Source organism: Ornithorhynchus anatinus, chromosome 15, assembly GCF_004115215.2.
Source record: "Ornithorhynchus anatinus isolate Pmale09 chromosome 15, mOrnAna1.pri.v4, whole genome shotgun sequence".
In the NCBI taxonomy this organism is placed as follows: domain Eukaryota; kingdom Metazoa; phylum Chordata; class Mammalia; order Monotremata; family Ornithorhynchidae; genus Ornithorhynchus; species Ornithorhynchus anatinus.
Window position 1 is genome coordinate 6,105,057 of NC_041742.1, and position 15,631 is coordinate 6,120,687.

At 43.2% G+C, this 15,631-nt stretch overlaps 1 protein-coding gene across 2 annotated transcripts in view; it reads left to right on the forward strand.

Moving 5' to 3' along the window:
* The window catches only part of KCNJ16 (potassium inwardly rectifying channel subfamily J member 16), a 50,720-nt gene extending 43,849 nt beyond the window's left edge, over nucleotides 1-6,871 (forward strand). For both annotated transcript variants that reach the window (XM_029080149.1, XM_001509337.6), the window contains one exon: nucleotides 5,108-6,871. In XM_029080149.1, coding sequence (XP_028935982.1) covers nucleotides 5,177-6,460 — 1,284 coding nt within the window. In that variant the 5' untranslated portion in view covers nucleotides 5,108-5,176 and the 3' untranslated portion in view covers nucleotides 6,461-6,871. The remainder of the gene's footprint in view (nucleotides 1-5,107) is intronic.
* The last annotated feature ends 8,760 nt before the right edge of the window (nucleotides 6,872-15,631 follow it).

The window sequence follows — 15,631 nt, forward strand, 5'->3', positions numbered from 1 at the left end:
ATCCTTGTAATTTACCTCTTTTAGAAAGAGGAAGTGGTAAGACCTTATGCCAGATGCTCCATGGTAATTTCTGTTCTAAAAATTGGACAGTTCACACCTGAGAAGCAGTGATTGATTCACTCTATGGAGAAAATGAATGCTGGACAGATCTGACTTAGGGAATCTATAGGTAACAAGTACAAAGAGATGCAAATTGGACACAGTTCCTGTCCCATATGGGGTTCACATGCTAAAGGGGAGGGAGACTAAGAATTCAATCCCCACTTTTCAGATGAGAAAACTGAAACGTTAAGTAACTTGCCGAAGTCACACAGCAGCCAAGTGAGGGAGCCAGGATTAGATCCCACGTCCTCTGACACTCATTTCCATGCTCAATTCCATTTGGTCACACTGCTTCATCTTACCACCGCATAAGAACTAAGATGGCTTCACCTTCATCACAGACAAAGAGAGAATCAGAGAGGTGGTAGCACCATATGACTGATTTCCTTTATAAATTCTCCACCTCTTGGAAGACATTTTACAAAGATGAGGACATAGCTATTCCTTCAACCCATAATCAAGTTAGCAGTTCAGTGAGGGCCATGGGAAATGGCCAGGCTCCGAGATCCTCTGGACTGTAAAGTCACTGTGGACAGGAAACATGTCTACCAACTCTACCAAGTGCTTAATAATAATAATAATGTCGCCATTTATTAAGCACTTACTATGTTCAGAGCACTGTTCTAAGCCCTGGGGTAGATACAGGGTAATCAGGTTGTCCCTCGTGAGGCTCACAGTCTTAATCCCCATTTTACAGATGAGGTAACTGAAGCACAGAGAAGTTAAGTGACTTGCCCATAGTCACACAGCTGACAAGTGGTAGAGTTGGGATTCGAACCCATGACCTCTGACTCCCAAACTCGGGCTCTTTCCACTGAGCCACGCTGCTTCTCACACTGCTTAATACAGTGCTCCTCACACAGTAAGCACCCAATAAATACAATGGATTACTTGATTGCTCTGAGTGTAAGTTTGCTGAGATCTATAAGCAGGCTACATATGGGCTCCTTTGTTACTTGTCTGGGATTTTCTGCAGCATAAGGGACACTGAGGGAACGCCAGGGGATTTTCATCATTTTCAGTATGAAAGGGGCAAAGGTTGATTTGGGAAACTACCATGAGATAATTTTCTAAAGTCCGTTGCCATTACTTAACTAGGCAGTGTGTCCTAATGGAATAAGCACGTATTAGGGAGACAGAGGACCTAGGTTCTAATCCCGGCTCTGCCACTTGTTTGCTACATGACCTTGGGCAAGCCACAATTTATTTCATTTATTTATTTGTGTTTATGTCTGTCTCCCCCTTTAACCTGTAAGCTCACTGTGGGCAGGGAATGTGTTCATTTATTGTTATATTGTACTCTCCTAAGTGCATGATACAGTGTTTTGCACACAGTAAGCGCTCAATTACTAAGACTGAATGAAAATAAAAATCTCACTGTCCAGTGCATCAACTTTGAACCTTAGGCAGCCATAATTTGAGAATGACATCACAGGAAAAAAAAATACAATTCTCATGTAATGGAATCCTCCTGAGGGCAGAAAAACATCTTGTCGGGGATTCTTCCTAGAGAAGTTGTAGAAAAAGGTAAACCATTGGTTCTTTCAGACCTCTAGTGGCAAACTGAACCCTGACCAACTTGACGAAAGTCTGTATAATAACAATTAAGGTATTTGTTAAGCCCTCGCTATGTGCCAAGCACTGTGCTAAATATTAGGGTGGATACAAGACAATTGGGTGGGCACATTTCCTGGCCAATACGGGGCTCACCATCTAATTAAGAAGTATTTGCTTCCTGGCTCCTCTTTGGGAGCACTCTGTGTCTGCGGCTTCAAACTTCTCCAAGAGCTCTGAAACTTGAAGGAATCCGACTTTGTCCTTGATTAATCAAACCCCTGGGAAACTCAAAAAGTGAAAAAGCTAAAAGAGGGAAATAGTTGATACAGAGATTGTGCATCTGGACTGGGGCCAGCAAAAGCAGATCACAACTCTATTATTTAAACCACATTATTTAAAGCAGTAATTAACCAGAGTAGAGAGACTTGGAGGTTCATTCAAAAGAGGAGCAGGATTACTATTGGATATGTGGTTTATCTGAAGCATTTATGCATGAATCCTCCTCCTACTTTATGGATACAAGTTACAAGAGCCTGAGATTGTAAAACATCTGTACACAGTGTATATACCCTATTTCTTAAATACTAACTCATTTACATGGCCACTTTTTATTCTGTCTTCCTGGCTTTAAAATTATTTTAGGATTTGTCTCCCTAGCTAGAGAGCAGGAATCTTGTATACTCATACTGTGCTTAATGTATTCTCCCAAGGATGGCATGTGCTGAAAAATTTCTATTGAATGATAGGGGAGATCCCTGAGGGCAGTGACCACTTCTTTCCCTTTTATTTTACTCTCAAAGCAACATCCTACAGAGCTTGGCACACATAATTAATAATGATGATAAGAAAAATAATGGTATTTATTAAGCACTTAGTATGTGCTTAATACTAAGCACTAAGCTTAGTACTAGGACTGTACTAAGCATGTCCCATATGGGGCTCATAGTCTAAGTAAGAAGGAGAACAGGGAATGAATCCTCATTTTTCAGACGAGGGAACTGAGGCACAGATAAGTGACTTGCCCAAGGTCAGGCGGCAAGAAAGTAGCGGACTACTAAAGGAGTGAAACCATGTGGAAACAAGCATCTACATATGTTCAGACCCTGAAACTTGGCAGTTCGTTGGCAAAATCCAAACTCATTGATTAGTAAAGCTCCGATAGACATAGTATGTGTCTGCGTCGTGCTTCAGACATCCGCGTAGTATTTACAATAAGAGGTTCTTCTATTGGCAGTGTAAGAGAGCCTAGTTGAACAGTAGCGCTTGATTTATGAACTGTTTTCTTGTTCACGGGCTCCCATGATATTTGCGGTTCCTTTAAGGAGCTATTGTGGAAACCAATCAGCATGAAAACAATTATAACTCGGGAGTATGTTTTTTATTTCAAATCATATTGGCCTTTGATGACGTGCTAACTCGTTTTCACACATCATATAATGGGGGTGGTTCGTTAAATAATGCAATGGGTTTTAATGCTTTTAAGATGTTGCTTGAAGGCCAAGAAGGAATGAGCAGGATTCATGATATGGATGATATGGATGTCAGGAAAGTTTTTGGGGGCCGAACTCCCTAAGTACTTGGGAAATCCATGCACAGTTTTGCTTGCTTTTAAGCAATCCACATCCTCCATGCCTCCATGCTTAATGCAAATGGAGGAGACAGTGTGACAAATGAGAACCTGTTTCAAATCCCTTTTGTGTGGGTCCCAGCAGGTTTCTTGGCTGAAACAGAGATTTTCAAGCTGTAAAGCTCAATCCATCCAATACAAGCTTTCCATCAAACAATATGTTTATTACACAATGGGTTTAATCCCAGCCATGAAATGGGAGAAAGCTGATTCCTCGCTGGAGGTGTGTGTTAACCCTCTCAGGGCTTTGTCAGTCATTCCAGTGCTAGGACTTTTCTTGCTCTAAAAGTTCAGGTTACTAAAAGGAGGCAGAGACGGCCCTCTCGGAGGAAGAATCAGACTTGATATTCTAATGCAGTTCAGGGGCTTCCTGGATTTCCAGACCACTGACCCCTCCCTGCCCCCAACCACTCCAATTTGCCAAATTGGGCAGGACAGGAATGAGCGATGTAAGAGATGTGGTTAGGGTGTCTGCTTACCTGAAATTCAGCAGCAGAAGCTTTCACCTTAACCCGAAACATTGGCTCTCCTGTTGCTCTTAAAAGGTAAAATGTACACACATGCATCCAGGCACAAACACACTACATCCCCCGCACCCCTCAATATCTTAAATAGATCGTGCTCTTGCATCTGCCAGGAGAAAATTGAAAAGACTTTACCCAGGATGCCTCATCAACCTTTCTGGAAACAGCCCCGTGAGGGACTTGGATTAAAGCCTCTGAGCCCCCTTTGAGGAAAGGAACATAATTAGCAACTCTGGCAGCATCTTCCCCTCCTGATTGGTGGGGAAGTGGAATTCTGGCTGTGTCAAACCCTGGTGGCTGGGATTAAACAATGGCAAGAACAATTTTACACCTTGCTGAGCAAGGACGCCAGGGCGGGGTTAGGGGAGAATCTTCCAGAGAAGGATAAAGGTGGAGTTAAGGAAAATGAGTTCCATTTAAAGGAGGTGCGCCTGACTGTCACTTGGGGGAAGTTGGAGCAAACAGGAGCAAGAAATATTTGGTGGAGGAGTGAGGCAGCAGCTGATTTGTAAAACGGACAAGCTCCTTCTTTTATCTTCTCCCGAGTCTGCTGAGACCTCAGACTTCTGTGTAAGTTACATTACTGCCCTAATTTAGAGCTCATATTTCAAGGTTCTTTTCATTGGGTGAAATTTTTTTGTTTTTTTTATAAACTGAGTTGAGAGGGAATTAGTCTCTCAGGGTATACTCTTGGGAAGAAATTTTTTAGCTGAGTATTACAAAAAGTCTACCAAAGGCTCTTACACACAATATTTAGATTCCCCTCACCTTTTTTTTTCTTGCTCTTCTCTTGCTTTCTTTGAGCCTGTTGTGGGCAGGGATTGTCTCTGTTGCTGAACTGTACTTTTCAAGTGTTTAGTACCATGCTCTGCACACAGTAAGCACTCAATAGATCCGATTGAACAAATAAATAAAAGCACTGTTTAAAACCTGGCTCTTTAGCTCTTTCTAAAATCAGGATCTGGTGGGAGAGTAATATTGCATATTTTGGACATTTCCATTCTTTTATTCGAAATGACCACAGTCTCATGGACTAGCTGTAATATTTCAGAAACCTTTCAAAAGCAATGTCCTTTAGCTTGCCTGGTACTTGTTCTGACAATGATCAAGCTCAGCGTCTGGTGTGAAATGTAAAATCAATACTAAATGTCCGGAGCCCTCAAATGGAACGGTATATACAACGGCTATAGATTTGCATTGTATTTTAGGTGCCGGTTAAAAGTCACATTAGAAATGGAAAACTGCTAGCGTGGTAGTCGAGAGACGGTTGAATAGTCTCTTTCATTCTCTTTGATAGGATTTTGGTTAAAGGCAAAACCACCACAACCAGAATTCGGACGGATGGTCCTCCGTAGCCAGAGGGAAGATGAGTCACCAGCCCGGCAGTAGCTACCGGGTTGTAAATGAAGAAGGGAATAAAGTCAAGCAGCCAAACTGTTACCAAGAACAGGATGTGAGCGAGAAGAAAAAAGCAAGAAAGCGATTACTCCACAAAGACGGAAGCTGCAATGTGTACTTCAAGCACATTTTCGGGGAATGGGGGAGCTATGTGGTTGACATTTTTACCACCTTGGTGGACACCAAGTGGCGTCATATGTTTGTGATCTTCTCTCTGTCTTACATCCTGTCCTGGCTGGTTTTCGGCTTGATCTTCTGGGTCATCGCCCTTCACCACGGGGATCTGCTGGATGATCCAGAAATCACCCCTTGCGTGGATCACGTCCACAGCTTCACTGGGGCGTTCTTATTTTCCCTGGAAACCCAGACGACCATAGGGTATGGCTACCGCTGTGTGACCGAAGAATGCTCCCTGGCCGTCCTCGTGGTCATCCTCCAATCCATCTTGAGCTGTGTCATCGACACATTCATCATCGGCGCTGCTTTGGCCAAAATGGCGACCGCCCGCAAGCGCGCCCAGACCATCCGCTTCAGTTATTACGCCCTGGTAGGCTTGAGGGATGGAAAGCTCTGCCTCATGTGGCGGATTGGAGATTTTCGACCGAACCACGTGGTGGAAGGCACCGTGAGGGCTCAACTTCTCCGCTGGGTGGAAGACAGCCAGGGGAGGATGACGATGGAGTACAAGGACTTGAAGCTGGTCAACGACCAGATCATCCTTGTGACGCCAGTGACCATCGTGCACGAGATCGACCATGACAGCCCTCTTTATGCCCTGGACCGCAAAGCGGTAGCCAAGGACAGCTTTGAGATTTTGGTAACATTCGTTTACACTGGAGACTCCACTGGGACTTCCCATCAGTCCAGAAGTTCCTACACCCCCAGAGAAATTTTATGGGGCCACAGGTTCAACGATGTCTTGGAGGTGAAGAAAAAATACTACAAGGTGAACTGCTTGCAATTTGAGGGGAGCAATGAGGTGTATGCTCCCTTCTGCAGTGCCAAGCAATTAGACTGGAAGTACCATGAGCATCACACCAAGATGGAAAAGGTCTCACCCGCCAAAAGTGTTAGCCCATTGCAAAACAAGGTCAAACGAAGGTCATTTAGCGCCGTGGCACTCATCAGTAGTAGCGAAAACCCCGAAGAGACATCCAAGATCACAACAACCACTAATGATGAACCCCGAGAAACATCGCATCAAAAGGCCCCTGTGACCTTAAACAGAATCGCCATCGAATCACAGATGTAGATTTGAGATGCCATTAGCAGGGCTGTCTCAGATCAACCAAAATGGAAATCAGATCATTAAAAAAAAAAATAGTTACAATCTGCATTTGATGATCTCTATTTGGGGTTACTGGAAAGGCCTGATTAAATCAAGATTCCCTCCCCCCCAGATAATCCCCAAACCTCACTTTAATTTCAACCTTTACTCGCCTCAAACTTTTGCCAGATCACTACTGAAGTCAAAATCTTCTGATTTTTTATTTCATCGGCTTTCACCAGAGACATTTGTGAGAAGGAGTTTCTAGCTGGTCAGAAGTTGGGCCAGTAGTTCTATCTGTGCGGCTACTATCCATTGACTTTATAGGCAGCTGTCTTTTGTTTTCCAAGATGACACATATTGACAGTGAAATTCTATACACAGATGCAACTAGAGCCCAAAGGACTGATGTGTAAGCAACGCTCCATTCTACATGGGTACATGAGAGGATATCTTATCACGTACAAGACCTGTCTCTCTTTTCTTGGTCTCCCAGGCTTTATATAGCCTCCACTCAAGGAGAACAACTCTTTTCTAAACAGCTACCCGCTAAGACTCTTCTGCAGGGGCTTCCTAAAGTCCACTGCTAAAGCAAATGTCTGAAATTGCACTTCCTTCTGTCTTTGAAATATTTGTCCTCACCACCCTGCAGGTCCGTACCTATTCACCAGGCAACAGGTGCTCAGTTATTGTGCTATAGCGCAATGTCATTTCTGCAGAAAAGGATCGGAAAATCCTTTAGAGCAAACCGTACAGTCTATTGCTAACCACCCAACTGCAAATAATGTCCCTCTTAGAGACTCTGGATAACACCTCCCCTTCCACCACTCAAGGCACAAAGAGTAGAGTTGCCAACTGTAGCGAATTCCTCCCAGCTCTGCCACTTGTCAGCTGTGTGGCTGTGGGCAAGTCACTTCACTTCTCTGCACCTCAGTTACCTCATCTGTAAAATGGGGATTAAGACTGTGAGCCCCAAGTGGGACATCCTTATTCCCCTGTGTCTACCCCGGCGCTTAGAACAGTGCTCGGCACATAGTAAGCGCTTAACAAATACCAACATTATTATTATTATTATTCATCCACAGTTACATTGCCCCAGAAAACCAGCTGGATGGCTTTTCAGTGATTTTTCATAGGGTAAAAATTTAAGTAATTATTGAACTTTGAAAATTAAAATATAATATTGTTTATGCTAAGCTTCAGAGTTAAAAATGTAGCTGTGAATACTGCATTCTTTTAACATAATTACAATTACATGTGAACATCACTTGATTATTTGCACTTAAGGATACCACATAGGAAATTTGGACCACGTGATCTGAATCTTCAGCACAATTTTGGGCTGATAATACAGCTAGGGGAATCACATGTGCCAGTTTTCCTCTACCCATAATATTTTCTGATCTTACTCCAGCTTCAATGAGAACACACTCCATGTTCACAGAACTGATTCACGGTGTGGCATTGAACAAAAACTGGGGCTAAACAGTATAACTTAAATATAGAAATACACGAGTCCCAGTGACAGTGCTTGAGCAATAAAGACAACTTTGCAAAGCATGCATCATTCCCAAACTCTGATCCCAACTGCATTATGAATCAGAACAATGGGCTTTACAACCAGCCTAACAAGTTCTTCCCCAAATTGTCATGGAACCAAACTCCCAGGATCCAATAAATGTATAAAACCATAAAAAGCACCAGTGCACTTTTCTTACTGCAGAGGGGCCAGATTCATATTTTCCTCATTCCTCTAGGCCAACCCATTTAGACCGTAAGCCCCATGTGAAGCAAGGACCATATACACCTTGACTATTCTTATCTCCCTTACCTTATATGTCAGTTTGTTACTATATTATACTTTCCCAAGCGCTTACTACGGTGCTTTGCACACAGCACTCAATAAATACTATTGAATGAATTAATTTATGAATGAATCTTCCCTAATGCCTTGTATAATGCTTTGGCCATTAAGACACAAGGATTCTACCCACTTTTGGCCACTTAACACATTTCCTCTTTGTGGGTACTGCTCCTAAATCTTGTCCTGACGAATCATTTCGGGACCTGTTCAAGTAAATCCTATTTTGACACATTCCTCTCCTCATGCTTGGAAATAATAATGGAATGTAATCGTACTGTGTGGAATTTAAACTCAAAATAAATGTATAATATATACTGCTTAATTGCCTTTGTCTTTTTGGTACATTATAAGCATCCATGGATGCTGGAGTGCTTGAGAAGGCAAGCAAGTTAAGGTTGAGAAAAATTTTTTTAAATTAAAGAAGTATCAAGTAAAGCAAGTGACAGTATGTGGGAATGACTACATCTTCCTGGGAAAAGTATTAAGAATGGGAGAAGCATCTTGGCCTAGTGGAGAGAGCCCAGGCCTGGGAGTTAGAAGCATCTGAGTTGTAATCCCAGCTCTGCCACTTTTTTGCTATGTGACCTTAGGCAAATCACTTTACTTCTCTGTGCCTCAGGTACCTCTTCAGTAATAGGGGATTAATGGCATGAGCCCTGTGTGTGACATAATAATAATAATAATAATAATGTTGGTATTTGTTAAGCGCTTTCTATGTGCCAAGCACTGTTCTAAGCGCTGGGGTAGACATAGGGGAATCAGGTTGTCCCACGTGGGGCTCACAGTCTTAACCCCCATTTTACAGATGAGGGAACTGAGGCACAGAGAAGTTAAGTGACTTGCCCACAGTCACACAGTCACACAGAGTCACACAGTCACACAGCCGACAAGTGGCAGAGCTGGGATTCGAACTCATGAGCCCTGACTCCAAAGCCCGTGCTCTTTCCACTGAGCCACGCTGCTTCTCGACAGTGGACTGTGTTCAACCTGATTAGCTTGTGTCTACCATAGCACTTAGTACATCGCCTGGCACACAGTAAGCGCTTAACGCTTAGCGCTTTGCCTCTCTCATTATTATTTAAGTGCTTACTATGTGCTAAGACTGTTCTAAAGACTGGGGTAGATACAAGGTAATCAGGTTGGACACAGACCCTGTCTCACATGGGGCTCGCAGTCTTAATCCCCATTTTACAGATGAGGTAACTGAGGCACAGAAAAGTTAAGTGACCTGCTCAAAGTCACACAGCAGACAAGTGGTTTAGCTGGGACCAAGTCCTTCTGACTCCTATTATCTTGATGATTAAAGTATATGTTATTCATTCATTCATTCAACCGTATTTATTGAGCGTTTACTGCATGCAGAGCACTTTACTAAGTGCTTGGAGAGTACAATTCGGGCAACAGAGACAATCCCTACCTGACAATGGTGTGTGTCAAGCGCTGCTATAAGCACTGGGGCTCACAGTCTAAGATGGAGGGAGAATAGGCAATGAATCTCCATTATACAGATGAAGAAACTGAGGCACAGGGAAGTTAAGTGGCTTGCCTAAAGTTGCACAAGGGCAACTAGCAGAGCTGGGATTAGAACTCAAGTCCTCTTACTCCCAGGCCTGAGCTTTTTCCCTTAGATTGCACTGTTTCTCCTTCCCTTCACTACACATTCAATGGCTGTTGTGCCACTGACCTTTCTTCCCATACAGGTAGCTGTTAATAAAAGGAACTAATTGCAAATCCCTTTTTCATGGGATGGAAAGTGAGACTGCTTCAGTTTGCACCTGAAGGAATTTATGCATCTGGGGCATTATTTCAAACCAGTTCCCCATTTCAGGTGAACTTGGATAGCATTCACAATAATCATATGAGATGTAAGTTGGAGGTAATTACCATTTTTGGACAACAGAGTGCCTAAAACACCTGGTCTTGACATTTCTAGGTAAATGAGGTAAAATTAATTTAGGGCCTGAATTATCTGAGAAATGACTTCCATTTTCCCATACTGGGTTAGGTTAAACCTAGCCTTAGATAGGGATGGATCATGGAACTTCTCAAGTGGTAAGTGGTGATGGTTTTCTTGGAAAAGACATTATTGTGTTTGCTGTAGGCTCTGCAGGAGGCTAAAGAATCTTTCCATTGCGGTTTTAAACTGAAAGCTAGAAACAAGTATATCTTTGTCTTTTTCATAAATAGATTCACCTCAGACTAAAATCCTGCTACTGATCTGAGTTTACTGGAAAACAAAGCAGCTTAAAAAAAAAAGGCAGATGGAGCAACACTGATCAGGGAAAACATAAAGGGATTTGGTGCCAGCGTTTTATGCTTTCATTCGGGCTCAAAGGGTGCTTTAGGGGAAACTGAAGCTATTTTCTTTCTGATGCCTTTAGTCAGACCCTTGTAGAGATTCAGAGTAGAGGGACTCTTCAGTGAAATAAACAAGGTTTAGCTTTGTTATATTGGTTATTGCACTGCTAGGTGCTTTCAATCATCTAGCACTCTGAAGAGGGTTCTCTGACTTGAACAGTGCCTGTTAGAGTGTGAATAATATTTCCAGGCTTAGGAAAGCTGTGGGGTTAAGAAATTTTGCTCAAAGGTTTTGAATTTAATTCAATTCAATTATATTTACTGAGTGCTTACTGTGTGCAAAGCACCATTATACTAAGTGCTTGGGAGAATACGATATAACAATTAACTGACACACTCCCTGCCCACAACGAGATTATTTTCCTGAGAAGCAGCATGGCCTACTGGATAAGCATAAGCCCAGGAGTCAAAAGGTCCAGGGTTCTAGTCCTGCTCTGCCCCTTGTCTGCTCTGTGACCTAGGGCAAGTTGCTTGACTTCTCCGTGCCTCAGTTACCTCATCTGTAAAATGGGGATTAAAGCTGTGTGCCCTTGTGGGACATGGACTGTATTAAACCTGATTAACTCGTATCTACCCCAGCGTTTGGTACAGTGCCTGGCACATAATAAGTGCTTAGCAATTGCCATTAAAAAAAATCCTCCACAAAACAGTTGCTTACTCACCCCAAAGCAAGCTAGGCTAGGCTTTAGAGCATGTGACTGGTAGTCAAAGGACGTGGGTTCTAAACCTGGATCCACCACATACCTGCTGTTTTCCCCTTGGCAAGTTATTTTACTTCTGTGGCTTGGTTCCCTCATCTGCAAAGTGGGGATTCAATACCTCTTTCCCCTCAAAGCACTTAGTACAGTGCCCTGCATTTAGTAAGCACTCAATAAATGCCATCGATTAACTGATTATCTTGACTCCAGCCAAGTGCTTTGGTATAGTGCTGGGTATATAGTAAGTGCTTAACAAATACCATTATTATCATTATGGTTATTATTAATTTTGGCTCACCATTATCTATGCCATATACCCAGTGAGTGGGATCCCCAAATACATAAATCACCAGTTGGGCGGGACTTAAATGCCTTTGGAAGCATGTTAACACTTTGAGACTTGAACCCCTTTGGTCATTTCTTGCCACTTTCAACACTGGCTCCTCAAAACCCCAAACACTGCCTCTTCAGCAGAAGCAGATCAAATGCAAAGTAGCAGTATGCAAGGCACTTGGGGAGAAAACTAATGGGAAGAAAATAAGTCAGTTACATGAATCCTGCAATAACTATGATTCTCTCAAGTAGTTTTCCAAACGTTACTGCTGTGAACTGCATAAGCAGAGAATGAATGCAAAGGTGGCCCTGATAACTTCCACAGTTGCTCTGGCTACCACAACATCAGTAATGCCACACCTGGCTTTTCACATACCGGGCTCCAAGGTTGTCCGCTTCAGCCCTCATCATTTCACTCCTAAGTAAAGGCAAGGAGGACCCTCCTTTGTCTGCAAGGTGGGTGTCTCTACTTTCCAAGAAACCGTGTCTTACTTGGGCATCAGAGAAGCAGCATGGCCTAGTCGACAGCGCTTGGGCATGGGAGTAAGAAGGACCTGGGTTCCAATCTCAGCCCTGCCCTTTTTCCATTGTGTGACCCTGGGCAAATCACTTAATTTCTCTGGGCCTCATTTACCTCCTCTGGAAAATGGGGATCAAGACTACGAGCCCCACATGGATCATGGACTGTAGCCAACCTGATGAGCTTGTATCTACCTCAGAATTTAGTACAGTGCCCCGCACATAATAAGCGCTTAACAAGTGCCATAAAGAATAAGGTGATCATGGAATTGTTCTTTTTGATGTGAAAAGTGGTCTTTTGTCTTGAGAAAGTTAAATTTCAGATGCTTAAGAAAATTCTTGGATCTAATGGAAGGAGCATGAGCCTGGTATTCTGGAGATGTGGATTCTAGTCCTAGCATCCCCACTTCTTTGCTGGGTGTCCTTGGGCAAGTCATTTCACTTCCCTGGGCCTCGTTTTCTTCAACTGGGAATTGGGGATAAGAATAATAATAGTAGCATTTGTTAAGGCCTTACTATGTGCCAGCCACTGTACTAAACTCTGGGGTGGATACAAGCAAATCGAGTTGGACAGAGTCCCTATCCCACTTGGGGCTCACAATCTCAATCTCCATTTTACAGATGAGGGACCTGAGGCTCAGAGAAGTGAAATGACTTGTCCAAGGTCACATATCAGAGAAGTGGTGGAGCTGCAAATAGAACTCATGACCTTCTGGCTCTCAGACCCATGTCTAGCCACTATGCCATGAGGTTCTCATTCTTAGACTGTAAATCACATGTAGGACGGACTCTGATTTGATTATCTTGTATTTGCCCCGGGGCTTAGCTAATGATAAGTGCTTAATAAATACCATCATTCTTAACTAAGACCTCTAATATCCAGCTATTTGCTTAGACCCACTTTGAAAAGTCCTCCTCTTTCCCGCATCAAGAAAAGGCAGAGCATTCATGGAGAGAACAAACCAGATTAGTTGAACGTCAAGCAGTTTATCAATCTATACTGTTCACTGAGCATTTTCTCCATGCACATCACTGTACTAAATGCTTGGGAAAATTCAATAGAGTTAATAGACAGGATTCCTGCTCTCAAGGAGTTTACGATCTAGCAGAGGAGGCACAATAAAATAAATTATGGTAGGGGAAACTAGTAAGAGTATCAAGATATGTACATACCAAGGAAAAGGGGCAGAAATTTGGGTGAGTAGCCAAGCACTTATGGAAGTGGAAATTCTGAAGTGGAAGTTGGGAGCCAAACAGGTGGGAGATGAGAGATTAATCAGGAAAAGTCTTTTGGAGGAGATGTGCTTTCCATCAGTCAATCAGATTTATGGAGCACTTCCTGTGTGCAGCCCACTGTACAACTGAGAAGCAGTGTGGTGTAGTAGATAGAGCATGGGCCTGGGAGTCAGAAGGGCACTAGTTTTAATCCCGGCTCCACTTGTCTGCTGTGTGACCTCAGGCAAATCACTTCACTTCTCTGTGCCTCAGTTACCTCATCTATAAAGTGGGGATTGAGACTGTGAGCCCCACATAGGACAGGGACTGTGTCCAACTCGATTTGCTTGTATCCAACTCAGTGCTTGGTACAGTGCCTGGCACACAGTAAGCCCTTAACAGATACCATCATTATTATTATTATTACCACACGCTTGGACAAGTATGGCCTTGCTCATTTATACATGCATGACTTTATCTTGGAGAGTAACTTGAGTATTGCAGAAAATGTAATTTTCACTTGCAGTGGGTTCTGATTTTGTCCCTGAAGGGCAGACCCCGAGATCAAAAATTGAGACGGCCTCCTTCTGACTTCTGCGGTATGGTATAAAGGAAAACCTTCCGGGTGTTGCTGTTCTGCATTCCAGAGGGACATAGAAAACTCAGGTGCTAGGTAAGAACGACACATAGCCAATTAAAATAAAAACCAAAACAAAAATCATATATTCCAAAAAGCCCTTGTTTCATGTTCCATGTAAGCAATCAAATTGTTTTTGCTCACCACTACGCCATCTCGTGGCTATGGGCAGAACCTGGAGTTTTCCGCCAATCCCACTGAATTTCTTTCCCACTCTTTCCCAGTCTATGGATGACATTTAGAGAAATCATTCTGAGCATCACGTGGCCAACATTTCTGCACCCCACGGATAAAATGCACTGCTCATTTTTCGACCAAATACATTCAACAAGAACAACACGATAGCATTGTCATCGACATGGACTGCAGGCACTGGCATGGGGTTGTTTCTCATTCTGTATACCCAATACTCAAATTATATTTAGAAGTAGAAATTGGAGGTGGTTTGATGGGCTACCCGTGGTATATAAATATATCCAGCAAGACCTGTCCAGTGGGAGCCTTGTAAATAGTGCAACAATCTATTTGCAGTGGAGATATTTTCTCCAAGAAGTATCAGTGACTGAGAGCTAAAGGGTAGCCTTCTATATATATGCATATAAATGGGACAGGATTGCCACCCAATTGTGTCCATTATTTTGAGGTTGGTGGTAATTTAGCAAGAAGAGTGCCTGGTCCCTCTGGTCAAATGTCCATCTGCATCTCCTAGGAATAAGAGGGAGAAGCAGCGAGGCTTAACAGATAGAATACGGGCCTGGGAGTCGAAAGGATTTGGGCTCTAATTCTGACTCTGCCATTTGACTGCTGCGGGACCTTGGTCAAGGCACTTCTCTTTGCCTCAGTTACCTCATCTGTAAAATGGGGATTAAGACTGTGAGCCTTACGAGGGACATGGACTGTGTCCAACATGATTTTTATCTACCCTAAATCTTGGTATAGTGCCGGACACATAGTGAGCACTTAAAAAATACCAGTTCAAAAAGAAAAAAAAGGAAGCTCAAAAATGGCACAAAGTCCCATGTGAAGGTAAATAATCATGGTATTTGTTAAGTGCTTACTATGTGCCAAGCATGGTACTAAGCACTGGGGTAGACTCAAGATAATCGGTTCCCACATGCAGCTCACAGGCTAAGTATGAGGCAGAATAGGCACTGAATCACCATTGTGTAGATGAGGGACCTGAGGCATAGAGCCCAGCGCTTAGAACAGTGCTCTGCACATAGTAAGCGCTTAACAAATACCAACATTATTAAGTTACTTGCCCAAGGTCACAAAGCAGGAACGTGATGCACCTGGAATTAGAATCCACATCCTCTGACTCCTAGGCCCGTGCTCTTTCCCCTAGTCTTCGCTGCTTCTCCACGCTGAATCATCGGTTGTCCATAGGATCCGATCTTGTACTTGCCTCTGACTTCCCTTAGCGGTGGCCACGTTAGCACTAACGGTGGAGAGCCAGAGGAGACCACTCTGGGAGAGCTCACGGCATTTTGAGGGGAGGGCTGCGGGAAGAGGGACATAAAAGGGGGTGGGCT